The sequence below is a fragment of the Salmo salar genome, chromosome ssa09, assembly GCF_905237065.1.
Source record: "Salmo salar chromosome ssa09, Ssal_v3.1, whole genome shotgun sequence".
NCBI classification, from domain to species: Eukaryota; Metazoa; Chordata; class Actinopteri; order Salmoniformes; family Salmonidae; genus Salmo; species Salmo salar.
The window spans coordinates 128,482,938-128,496,870 of NC_059450.1; the positions used below are offsets into that span (position 1 = coordinate 128,482,938).

Here is a 13,933-nt window from a genome sequence, read left to right on the forward strand (position 1 = left end):
TTGAGAAAACAATGGCAATTTACAATCTACCACGTTTTATAAATATTCATACAATGCATCGCACTTTTTGGGGGGGGGTTAATACAAAACTGACTAATATTGTCAGATATACATTTTACAGAACTAAAATACACTATAGTTCTGTACTGTAGTCTGAAATGATATATTCTGCAAGCCACTTTAAAAAGAGGATCCTCCTCAAGAAGAGTGACATCAAACCAAAGTCCCGCCCCTATGAAAGCTTAACTGGAAGTTGAACGCATACAGGCAGGCTGGCGGAGAGACAATACTCGAGGTTAGCTAGATAACAATGTTCTAATCGTTGACCTTTTTATTTCACAAGACTGGATATTCAAGAGGTAGGAGAGTAGGAAACATGGCAACATATTTGCTGGAGCATCGACATACAGCGCCGAAACTATGCGTCTCACTTTTCGTCTTCCTCCTTTTTGTTGTTGGCCCCATCACGGCTCTCAGCGTCGGCGAGGCGAGGCTTGTCAGAAGCAACACCGTCGCAAAAGTAGAGGTAGAAGACTATACAAAATACTACAATTATGTCGAAATGACCAGGCTACTGAAGTTCATGGCCATGAAATACCCTTACATCGCCAACCTGTCCAGTATAGGCCAGTCCGTGCAGGGCAGGGAGTTGTGGGTTATGCGAATCACAAAGGACCCCAACGCTGACGTACCGGGAAAACCCAAATGTAAATACGTGGGGAACATGCACGGGGACGAAACTATCTCGAGGCAGGTGTTGGTGTACCTTGTGAACTACCTACTGACGAGGTATGGAGAGGACCCGCGTATCACGGAGTTGGTGACGAGCACGGATATTTACATTATGCCCAGTATGAACCCAGACGGGTTCGAAAGGTCCAGAGAGGGGGACTGTAGTGGCGACGCTGGGGGTCGTTCCAACGCCAAGAACATGGACCTCAACAGAAGTTTTCCTGACCAGTTTGACAAAATCAACGTCCAGCAAGAAGATGTTCCAGAGGTTACAGCTGTCATTAAATGGATCCTGGAGAAAAAGTATGTATTTCTTTCTTTCTCTATTTACATAGACCAAACGTTACACACAACATTGTTTGTGTTTGTTTAGCTTACGTTGTTTATAACCTAATTCAGATGGCTCAAATGTATGGGCTACACCAGGGGTAGGAAACCCTTTTCCTGGAGTGGCGCAGGTACTGCAGAATTTTGTTCCAACATAGGCACCACACCTGACAAACTGAGATGATTGATTGCCTAAATTCAACACACCACACACCTGTTCTTCCAGGTCAGTAAAATAAAAAATGTGAAGTGACTGCGGCACTCCAGGACCCTGGGCTCCACGGACATCGCTTACTGCAAATGGTAACTGCTGCACCCAAGGACTTTACTGGCAGCCTGCATCTGTCATTGTTCCTATTGTTCTTAAGCACCTCCTCATGGACCCCAAATACCCCCCCCCCGAAGGATCTCTCCATTTACCTAAAGACCCATTGTTGCCAGCTAACTGTTGGGAATGACCTCGATCAACATCAGACTCCAATAGGCCAACATAAGTAGCCTGCCATACAACTTTAGGCCGGCCACCTTTGTCTAAAGACCTGTCAAAACAAGCACTATACCTTCCAGCTGTCACTAAACAAGCAGCTGTTGAAAAACATCTAATGATGTTGGCTGGAGTCTTTGCCAATTTCAAGGGCCTTTCTCTGACACCACCTAGTATAGAGGTCCTGCATGGCAGGGAGCTCGACCCCGGTGATTTACTGGGCCATACGCACTATCCTCTGTAGCGCCTTGCGGTCGGATGCTGAGCAGTTGCCATACCAAGCGGTGACGCAACCAGTCAGAATGCTCTCGATGGTGCAGTTGTAGAGCTTTTTGAGGATCTGAGGTCCCATGCCAGATCTTTTCAGCCTCCTGAGAGGGAATAGAGGTTGTCGTGCCCTCCTCACGACTGTGTTGGTGTGTTTGGACCTTGATAGGTCCTTAGTGATGTGGACACCAAGGAACTTGAAGCTCTCGACCCGCTCCACTACAGCCCCATCGATGTGAATGGGGGCATGCTCGTGTGTGTACTTCAGATCAGCCTTGGATAGTGAAAGGTTTCCCCACCCCTTTCCCCTTGGCCTTGACAATAGTATGTAGGCTACAGACAGTAGATACCAGGCTTACTATATATCCCCTGCCTCCTGATAACATTGTGTTGTTGTTATGTCCCTCCAGGTTTGTCCTGTCAGGGAACCTGCATGGTGGCACTGTGGTGGCCAGCTACCCCTTTGATGACTCGGCCTCCCACATGATGCAAGGTTACTACAGCAGCTCTGTGGACGACAACCTGTTTAAACACCTGGCGCTGACCTACGCCAAGAACCACCCCGTCATGAGGACCGGGGAACCCAAGTGCCCAGATACCCCCGACGAAACCTTTGAGGATGGCATCGTCAACGGGGCAAAGTGGTACGATGTACCCGGTAAGACTTTTTCCTTCTTAACTATCAGACCACTGATGATGCTCTTTTTAGGGAGGTCATGTTCTTTTTCCTTCTTAGTTTGTTGAAAAAGAGGTGATGGTTCACACACAAAGTATCCTAGACCAGCTCCAATATCTTCCTTTCTTGATTTCTAATATATTTTCTTCTCTTCTTCGTAAGTTGTTTCCTAGGCTTTCCATTTCTTGAGAAAAGCTTCTTCAGCTGCTTTTTTTTGATTGTTTAACTCATTATCCCTCCTCTCACTCTCAGAATAATCGCACATTGTTGAGACAGAGCGGAGTGCTGGGTTGCCATGACGATTAAGTCAATTGGTGTCTATTTTGAATTTTTCTCTTCTCAGGGACTGACAAAATCATGTGGTAATTTTACTTTTCAGGCGTTCATAATCAGTTGGAGATCAGGTTTTACTCAGCTCAGTGTTGTATGAGTTTATGGAGACACCTTGAAATGAATATCGAATGACATGTACTGTACATTTACATTTAAGTCATTTAGCAGACGCTCTTATCCAGAGCGACTTACAAATTGGTGCATTCACCTTATAATATCCAGTGGAACAACCACTTTACAATAGTGCATCTAAATCTTTTAAGGGGGGGGTTAGAAGGATTACTTTATCCTATCCTAGGTATTCCTTAAAGAGGTGGGGTTTCAGGTGTCTCCGGAAGGTGGTGATTGACTCCGCTGTCCTGGCGTCGTGAGGGAGCTTGTTCCACCATTGGGGTGCCAGAGCAGCGAACAGTTTTGACTGGGCTGAGCGGGAACTGTGCTTCCTCAGAGGTAGGGGGGCCAGCAGGCCAGAGGTGGATGAACGCAGTGCCCTTGTTTGAGTGTAGGGCCTGATCAGAACCTGAAGGTACGGAGGTGCCGTTCCCCTCACAGCTCCGTAGGCAAGCACCATGGACTTGTAGCGGATGCGAGCTTCGACTGGAAGCCAGTGGAGAGAGCGGAGGAGCGGGGTTGTAGGCTTATAGTAGGGTAATAAAGGGTTTTTGATAACATGTATACTGTCACCCCCCCACACTCATTTTGGGTCTATTTGAGAACCAAACCAGCAGATCCACAACTGGGATTGTCTGTCTAGTCTTAATTTAAAACCCCACTAATTAGGCTATTTAATCAGAGTATGGCTTTGAACATACAAGAAAAATTAGCACAGAATTTTTACAGTGAATTATTGTAATGTTTGTGTCAATTAATGCCATAAGGGATGGGTTGCCAACTGGCGATTTGACACCCAAATAAAATCCAATTAATTCAAAATGTCATTAATTCATTCATTACAGGTGTTCCATTGCACTGACTTCACTATCTAGCAAATGAGCTGTGGCAGAGGACAGCAGACCCAGCTAGCTAGTATTGTTTTATTCACCCCTGCAGGACAGACCTGCTCTCTGTTCTCTCCTCACAGAAAGCCTGACTGGTCTCAGGTTATTTTACGAGGTGTGTGTGTGTGTGTGAGACACAACCTGTCCATGCAGCTTGCTGTCCCCCCCCCCCCCCCCTTCATGTTCAGGAATTCCAGTGTCTGTGGTCCACAGGCAGTAACCGGACCCCCAGTCTCCGTGTTGTGCTGTGTGGCTGCTGTCAGGTCAGGGGGTTGGGAGGAGAGCCAGACGAGGGGCTATGCGATGGTACTGTAATCTGAGTCTGAAGGTTTCAGGTGACCGTCAAGGCTTTTCCTGTAAAGACATGTGCGGTCATCATGTGCGGTCATCATGTGCGGTCATCATGTGCGGTCGTTCCTGCTGGAGCGTGTGCTACGGGTGGATGTTGCTATGGTGACCAGTGAGCTGAGATAAGGTGGGGCTTTACCTAGCAAAGACTTCTAGATGACCTGGAGCCAGTGGGTTTGATGACGAATATGTAGTGAGTGCCAGCCAACGAGAGCATACAAGTCGCAGTGGTCGGTAGTATATGGGGCTTTGGTGACAAAACGGATGGCACTGTGATAGACTACATCCAGTTTGCTGAGTAGCGTGTTGGAGGCTATTTTGTAAATGACATCGTCGAGGATCGGTAGGATAGTCAGTTTTACGAGGGTATGTTTGGCAGCATGAGTGAAGGAGGCTTTGTTGCGAAATAGGAAGCCGATTCTAGATTTAATTTTGGATTGGAGATGCTTAATGTGAGTCTGGAAGGAGAGTTTACAGTCTAACCAGATACCTAGGTATTTGTAGTTGTCCACATATTCTAGGTCAGAACCGTCCAGAGTAGTGATGCTAGTCGGGTGGGAGGGTGTGGGCAGCAATCGGTTGAAGAGCATTCAATTAGTTTTACTATCATTTAAAAGCAGTTGGAGGCCACGGAAGGAGTGTTGTATGGTGTTGAAGCTCGTTTGGAGGTTTGTAAGCACAGTGTCCAAAGAAGGGCCAGATGTATACAGAATGAGTCGTCTAATGAAATATCTAATGAAATATGAATCCATTCTCTGAACTTTGAGAACAGACTTACACAATGCTCAATGAGGAAATGACAGGACTGAAATGTACCCAACGATATCGTAGGATCATATTAGAACATTACGAATGTGAGTTTAGAATCTAGATAATTGTCATTATGACCTTCCGAGAGGTGACTGTTGAGAAATAATAATGGAGGGAGGGAGGGAGGGAGGGAGGGAAAGTTTATGTACTTGGCTTGGTGGGTTGACTTGGATAATTGCAATAGATGACTGATAACCTTTTGACAAGCTTTTTTTGTAGACCCATTTTATAGCTAGTTTACCTCTTTCCTGTATGCCAGGGGTGTCAAACTCATTCCATGGAGGGCCTAGTGCAGCATTTCCCAAACTCGGTCCTCGGGACCCCAAGGGGTGCATGTTTTGTTTTTTTTCACTAACACTACACAGCTGATTCAGATTATCAAAGCTTGATAATTTGTTGGTTATTTGAATCAGCTGTGTAGTGCTAGGGCAAAAACCAAAACGTGCTCACCTTTGTGTCCTAAGGACCGATTTTAGGAAACCCTGGCCTTGTGTCTGCTAATTCTTCCTTTCAACTCAATATGAATTAATGAACAGTTTATAAACTACTTGGGCCTATAGCCTATTCATAGCCTAAATCATTTTAAGTAGCCTAGTCCTTTTACTAACCAGCAATACCCACTGCTCGGTTTCTGACTGTTCATATTAGTATTGATTTTTGTACCTTTATTTAACCAGGAAAACCCCATGTGAGACTCAGTCTCTTTCAAGGGAGACCTTGCCACGAAGACAGAAACAATCAATACATTACACAATTAAAACTTACAACAATACAACCTAAAAAAGCATTTACACTCCTCCATAAGAGTCTCCCATCAAATTGTTCAATTAATTCAGTGGCACTTACCCGAAAGGGCTTTGTAGATGAACGCATACAAATGTAGCTTTCTGCGCATATAAAGTCAGGTCCATGCAACAATGGTGGGTGAGTGACTTGGTATTTGTAATAAAGTGCAAGGATGCATGATAAACAGAGTCCTGTCTCTAAGACAGAGGAGGCTGCATGATAAACAGAGTCCTGTCTCTAAGACAGAGGAGGCTGCATGATAAACAGAGTCCTGTCTCTAAGACAGAGGAGGCTGCATGATAAACAGAGTCCTGTCTCTAAGACAGAGGAGGCTGCATGATAAACAGAGTCCTGTCTCTAAGACAGAGGAGGCTGCATGATAAACAGAGTCCTGTCTCTAAGACAGAGGAGGCTGCATGATAAACAGAGTCCTGTCTCTAAGACAGAGGAGGCTGCATGATAAACAGAGTCCTGTCTCTAAGACAGAGGAGGCTGCATGATAAACAGAGTCCTGTCTCTAAGACAGAGGAGGCTGCATGATAAACAGAGTCCTGTCTCTAAGACAGAGGAGGCTGCATACATATTCAGTTGAAGTCGGAAGTTTACATACACTTAGGTTGGAGTCATTAACTTGTTTTTCAACCACTCCACAAATTTCTTGTTAACAAACTATAGTTTTGGAAAGTCGGTTAGGACATCTACTTTGTGCATGACACAAGTACATTTTCCTACAATTGTTTACAGGCAGATTATTTCACTTATAATTCACTGTATCACAATTCCAGTGGGTCAGAAGTTTACTGTGCCTTTAAACAGCTTGGAAAATTCCAGAAAATTATGTCATGGCTTTAGAAGCTTCTGATAGGCTATTTGACATAATTTGAGTCAATTGGAGGTGTACCTATGGATGTATTTCAAGGCCTACCTTCAAACTCGGTGCCTCTTTACTTGACATCATGGGGAAATCAGCCAAGACCTCCACAAGTCTGGTTCATCCTTGGGCGCAATTTCCAAACGCCTGAAGGTACCACGTTCATCTGTACAAACAATAGTACGCAAGTATAAACACCATGGGACCACGCAGCTATCATACCGCTCAGAAAGGAGACGCATTCTGTCTCCTAGAGATGAACGTACTTTGGTGTCAAAAGTGCAAATCAATCCCAGAACAACAGCAAAGGACCATTAAGATGCATCGGTCCGTGGAACCCCTAACCGATCCAAATGTATATACTCTGTCAGAAAAACGTCATGAATCGTTGGTTCACAAATTTTTTTGTTGCTCATATTACTTTTTTCTACCTTCTAAAAATACCTCATATTTTGTGACAACTGCGTTAATCTACAAGTCATTTTACATTCCGAACAACCTCAATATCAGCAGCCTAGTCACACTGTGCACTGTGCTCTGCTTTACGGTCTGACCAACTTATTCCTGATCTTGCACATCTGTGTGGCACCTTCAGCATTCAAATGCTTGTAAAATGGCTTGCGCAATATTAGGCTTTATTATTGAGTGACAACCAATTGATTTGATAGGTTATTGTTGTCAAATGCGCTGTTGAAAGTGGGGTTTTACCGGAATATAAGTAAGGTACCAAAGACACAACTCATCTGGCTAATGGCCCAAATGCTGAACAGGGTTTACATCTGATTTTATTTTAATCAGGCTCACCATCAGTAATAGTTTTGGTAGTTTTGCTTTATACAATCAGTGTATATGGTCATTTTTAGATATACAGGGTAAAGTTGATAATTTCATAATGATGACAGCCATCATCACTTTTGCGAGGGAAGCGGCACTGCATTGTCGAAACGGGAGGAGCTCGCTCCATAAAAACTTCCAAACGGTCAAAATCATTCCATTTTGAGACTTGGTGAAATCCGAAGTTCTGCTATATATTCATTAGCTATGTCATGGCTAATTTGTAAAGATACATATTGATACATTACTAGCTCACTTTTAAGTGGGTGATGGTTTAAAGCATTCATTGCCTCCCCCTAATCTAATAGTGGGGTGGTAGATGCCCACTAGTATCCCTTATGGCTCAGGTGACTACATACACCATAGACATATACATACAGACAGACAGACCGACAGACGTCAGCTCAAACAGATCCCGCTCATGAGCTCCATCAGAAGCAGATTTTAATTTAGTATGGTAAATGAATGTTTATTCACGAAATCTCATCGATTTGTTTGTCTAATCAAACCAAATCGCTTCAAATTATTTCAAACTAAAGCGTATCGTTCCTGCATTGTATCGGTGCCATGATATGTACGAATCGTCTTGAAAGATGTACATCCCTACCTACTATTTAACCTTTATTTAACTAGGCAAGTCAGTTAAGAACAAATTCCTATTTACAATGTCGGCCTACCCCAGCCAAACCCTAACCTGGGCGACGCTGGACCAATTGTGCGCTGCACCTATGGGACTCCTAATCACGGCCGGTTGTGATACAGCCTGGAATTAAACCAGGGTCTGTAGTGACACCTCTCGCACTGAGATGCGGTGCCTTAGACCGCTCTGCCACTTGGGAGCCCTATAGGTCTGTTATTTGTTTTTCATAACTGACTGTTATCTCATAGTTGGGCTGCTGTTTTCTAGCTCACTGACATCACAGCTAACCTGTTATCAGCCATCAGGACAAATCATTATGCTGTAGTAGAGAACTATATTGAAGAACATATGTGGCCTCATTTACGGTTACAATACTGAAGGCCGATTTGCTCCAGCTCTGCACTGAATGTTATTCAAACAAGGTTGTTTTCCTACTAGCCGGATTAGGTACCCTGTATTCATAGGCCTTGCAGATTTGTGTTTGCAGCTTTTGTCTGGATTCTGGAATGAATCAATCCTTTACTGGCGAATGAGAACAGGGCTGGTTGAGCAAGGTAGTAGGTCACTGTGGTCTGGGTAGGAAGCAATACAAACAGTATTGCAGGGTTGGTAGCCTACTGCTACAAACATTCATCACTGCAAACAGAACAACAGACATATGGTGTTTGTACTGATGACAAGGTTAGTTATGGGGAATTTCTCTCTTTTAGAAGTCAATTGCCATAAGACTCCCACTTGTCTTGTTGAAGGTCTGCCCTCATATGATTATCAAAGTCAGTCAATGATCTACTTGTCTTGGGATGTGAGGTTAATGTAGGGCAACGGAATTGTGCTGAGACTCAGATTTTTCACTTAAAATGTATGCCAAACAAAAACCATTGATTTCAAGCTCTGCATAAGGACTATTCTTAACAATTTACACAGAACATTTTACAAAAACATATTCACTGGAAGATTGCATATTTGGGTATTATTCTATACACTGGCTATTAAGTAAGCATTTCACTGTAAGGTCTACACTTGTTGTATTCGGCGCATGTGACAAATAACATTTTTATTTGATTTTAGATTTTATTATTTTAATGAGCTCCACCACCAAACAAGACCTAATTTGGTTGGTCCGGACACGACCAAATCTGAATCAATCATAGATGTTTGTTTCACAAGTTTGGACATCCAAAGTACAGCACAGTGCAGTAGAGTTCAGTAGAGTATACTGCAGTACATTATAGTGTATTCAACTCTAGTGTGCTCAACTGTGTACTGTACTCCACTACTCTACTGTACAGGAATGTACTGTACTGAACTATACTCGACCTCTTTACTGTACTGTGCTCCACTGTACTGTTCCGTCCAAACTTGTGAAACATGGACGTCTATGATTAATTCAGATTTTGTCCGTACCAAATGGACGTATATGTTTGGGCCACATGAAGGCTGGTCTAGACGTCTGTGGACATTTTAAATCAAGGCTGGTTGGGACCAGACCAAAAAACGATGTCTGTGGACGTTGAAATCAAGGCCAGGGCAGACTGACCAAATTTAATCTACATTTCAATGTCAATGGACTTCCGGTGTTGGTCGGTGCTCAGTGGGTGAGGATGCTGGTTACAGTAAATGGAAAGAGAGGCTCATGGGTAGGTGTAAGAGCCGGGAGAGGGAAGTAGGTAAAGGGAAGGATAGGGACTGCAGAAATTCTGTTACAATTTTTTTTTTCTGAACTTCTGTTACTGATTTGGTAAAATTATTTCCTGTTTTAGTCACTTATCAATTATTTTTATGGATTATTATCAGTAAAAACATGAACTAATTGATAGGTCTACCTTGTTACTTTTGTGAACTTTAATTATCCTCCCTCCTTATATGGGAGAACATTTAGAAAATATCGTAACGATATGTGGGTTTTTGGTAACGGAATTCCAAGACACAAGCCAATGTTTTATTTTGATGTACAGTGCCAGTCAAAAGTTTGGACACACCTACTCATTCAAGGGTTTTTCTTAAATTTTTACTATTTTCTACATTGTAGAATAATAGTGAAGACATCAAAACTGTGAAATAACACATATGGAATAATGTAGTAACCAAAAAAGTGTTAAACAAATCAAAATATATTTTAGGTTCTTCAAAGTAGTCACCCTTTGCCTTGATGACAGCTTGGCACTCGCTTGGCATTCTCTCAACCAGCTTCATGAGGAATGCTTTTCCAACAGTCTTGAAGGAGTTCCCACCTATACTGAGCACTTGGCTGCTTTTCCTTCACTCAATTGGGTTGAGGTCGGGTGATTGTGGAGGCCTGGTCATCTGATGCAGCACTCCATCACTCTCCTTCTTGGTCAAATAACCCTTACACAGCCTGGAGGTGTTTTGGGTCATTGTACTGTTGAAAAACAAATGATAGTCCCACTAAGTGCAAACCAGATGGGATGGTGTATCGCTGCAGAATGCTGTGATAGCCATGCTGGTTAAGTGTGCCTTGAATTCTAAATAAATCACACACCATGTCACCAGCAAAGCACCATCACACCACCACCTCCATTCTTCACGGTGGAAACCACACATGCTGAGATCATCCGTTCACCTACTCTGCGGCTCATATAGACGCGCCGGTTGGAACCCAAAATCTCACATTTGGACTCATCAGACCAAAAATCAGGTTTCCACCAGTCTAATGTCCATTTGCTCGTGTTTCTTGGCCCAAGAAAGTCTCTTCTTCTCATTGGTGTCCTTTAGTAGTGGTTTCTTTTCAGCAATTCGACCACGAAGGCCTGATTCACACAGTCTCCTCTGAACAGTTGATGTGTCTGTAACTTGAAGTCTGAAGCATTTATTTGGGCTGCAATCTGAGGTGCAGTTAACTCTAATGAACGTATCCTCTGCAGCAGAGGTAACTCTGGATCTTCCTTTCCTGTGGCGGACCTCATGAGAACCAGTTTCATCATAGCGCTTGAGGGTTTTTGCGGCTGCACTTTAATAAACTTTCAACGTTCTATACATTTTCTGGATTGACTGACCTTCATGTTTTAAAGTAATGATGGACTGTCATTTCTCTTTGCTTATTTGAGCTGTTCTTGCCATAATATGAACTTGGTCTTTTACCAAATAAGGCTATCTTCTGTATAGAACCCCTACCTTGTCACAACACAACTGATTGGCTCAAACGCAAGAAATTCCACAAATGAACTTAACAAGGCACACTTGTTAACCTCTTACATCTAGACGTTCCGCTAGCGGAACACCTGCTCCAATATCCAATGATAGGCGTGGCGCGAATTACAAATTCCTCAAAAATACAAAAACTTCAATTTTTCAAACATATGACTATTTCACAGCATTTTAAAGACAAGACTCTCCTTTATCTAACCACACTGTCCGATTTCAAAAAGGCTTTACAGCGAAAGCAAAACATTAGATTATGTCAGGAGAGTACCCAGCCAGAAATAATCAGACACCCATTTTTCAAGCTAGCATATAATTTCACAAAAAACAAAACCACAGCTAAATGCAGCACTAACCTTTGATGATCTTCATCAGATGACACACCTAGGACATTATGTTATACACTACATGCATGTTTTGTTCAATCAAGTTCATATTTATATCAAAAACCAGCTTTTTACATTAGCATGTGACGTTCAGAACTAGCATACCCCCCGCAAACCTCCGGTGAATTTACTAAATTACTCACGATAAACGTTCACAAAAAGCATAACAATTATTTTAAGAATTATAGATACAGAACTCCTTTGTGCAATCGAGGTGTCCGATTTTAAAATAGCTTTTCGGTGAAAGCACATTTTGCAATATTCTGAGTAGATAGCCCAGCCATCATGGCTAGCTATTTAGACACCCACCAAGTTTAGCCCTGACCAAACTCCGATTTACTATTAGAAAAGTTTGATTACCTTTGGTGTTCTTCGTCAGAATGCACTCCCAGGACTGCTACTTCAATAACAAATCTTGGTTTGGTTCAAAATAATCCATTGTTATATCCAAATAGCGGCGTTTTGTTCATGCGTTCAAGACACTATCCGAAGTGTAAATAAGGGTCACGAGCATGGCGCATTTCGTGACAAAAGATTTCTAAATATTCCATTACCGTACTTCGAAGCATGTCAACCGCTGTTTAAAATCAATTTTTATGCCATTTTTCTCGTAAAAAAGCGATAATATTCCGACCGGGAATCTGCGTTTAAGTAAAAAGACGAAAGAAAATAAAGTATGGGGTCGACTCGGGCACGAGCCTGAGTCTCACAGTACTGTGACCAGCCACTATCCAAACGCGCTACTTTTTTTCAGCCAGAGCCTGCAAAGCCACGATTCAGCTTTTTGCCGCCTTCTGAGAGCCCATGGGAGCCGTAGGAAGTGTCACGTAACAGCAGAGATCCCCTGTAATGGATAGAGATAATCAAGAAGGCCAAGAAATTGTCAGACAGGGCACTTCCTGCATGGAATCTTCTCAGGTTTTGGCCTGCCAAATGAGTTCTGTTATACTCACAGAAACCATTCAAACAGTTTTAGAAACTTTGGAGTGTTTTCTATCCAAAGCTAATAATTATATGCATATTCTAGTTTCTGGGCAGGAGTAATAATCAGATTAAATCGGGTACGTTTTTTATCCGGCCGTGAAAATACTGCCCCCTTGCCATAACAGGTTAATTGAAATGCATTCAAGGTGACTACCTCATGAAGCTGGTTAAGAGAATGCCAAGTGTCCAAAGTTGTCATCAAGGCAAAGGGTGACTTCTTTGAAGATTCTCACATAGAAAATATATTTGTTTAACACTTTTTTGGTTACTACATGATTCCATATGTGTTATTTCATAGTTCTGATGTCTTCACTATTATTCTACAATGTTGAAAATAGTAAAAATAAAGAAACTCTGTAATGAGTAGGTGTGTCTAAACTTTTCGCTGGAACTCTATTTCTAATAACTTGTAATACTTTTTCTAAGACCCCTTTTCCATCTGTTTGACATGTTTCCACTTCACTTTTTCCACTTAATTTCAGGCTTCTGCTCATTTAAAAGTTTCAAGTTTGCTAGTCAGAAAAGTCTGTGTAGCCTTCTCCCGCTAAAATGAACGATATGCATCTTCTAGTGATCTATTGATACGACAGTCACAAAGCGAGTGATGAACTGGAAACACTGCTGGTTTGTCAGTCGGCTGTCTGTCCCTCCGCTTGGTACCTGTGTTGTTTTTGTTATCTGTGGTTGGCTGCAGTCAAATTTCTTTTCACGGAGGAGGGAGAGCATGATGCTCCTTCATCTCCTGGGAGTGAATTTACACGTCCCAGTTGATGTAAGTGGTAACAATGAGTTGAAATCCACTTAATTACTGTTTTTGGGCACATTCATTTATTTTATGTTGCGTGTTTCAACTTTCATATAGCCAGCCACGGAGTCGGATGCATAGGCCATTTACTTTCCTTTGATTGGCGACCGAACAGCAAATGTTGACTAGTTTATAAAAGGTGTCGAACTGACTAAATAAAGTAAATCTCCTTATATCCCTTCGCTATTTTTAAATCATACAATATGGTTATGTCCATGGTATTGCTTTGGGACAAGTAAAACAAATCTCGTTTGTTTATTAGGTACACCACCCTGTTCACAAATGGTTCGCTCCTACAGCCAATGAGTCACGTGACTGTGGCTTGCTAAATAAAGCAGGTAGATGGGCATAGAGGCATTCAGTTACTGTTCGAATGAACGTTATAATGGGCAAAATGAGTGACCTTAGTGACTTTGAGCGTGGTATACTCGTCGGTACAGGGCGCGCCTGTTCCAGTATCTCAGAAACGGCCTGGCTCCTGGGCTTTTCACGC

At 42.6% G+C, this 13,933-nt stretch overlaps 1 protein-coding gene across 1 annotated transcript in view; it reads left to right on the forward strand.

Moving 5' to 3' along the window:
* The first annotated feature begins 221 nt into the window (after positions 1 to 221).
* cpda (carboxypeptidase D, a) overlaps positions 222 to 13,933 on the forward strand; it is a 42,578-nt gene continuing 28,866 nt past the window's right edge. The window contains exons 1-2 of the mRNA XM_014214420.2: positions 222 to 1,035; positions 2,221 to 2,468. Of these exons, the coding sequence (XP_014069895.1) occupies positions 377 to 1,035; positions 2,221 to 2,468 (907 nt within the window). The 5' untranslated portion in view covers positions 222 to 376. The remainder of the gene's footprint in view (positions 1,036 to 2,220; positions 2,469 to 13,933) is intronic.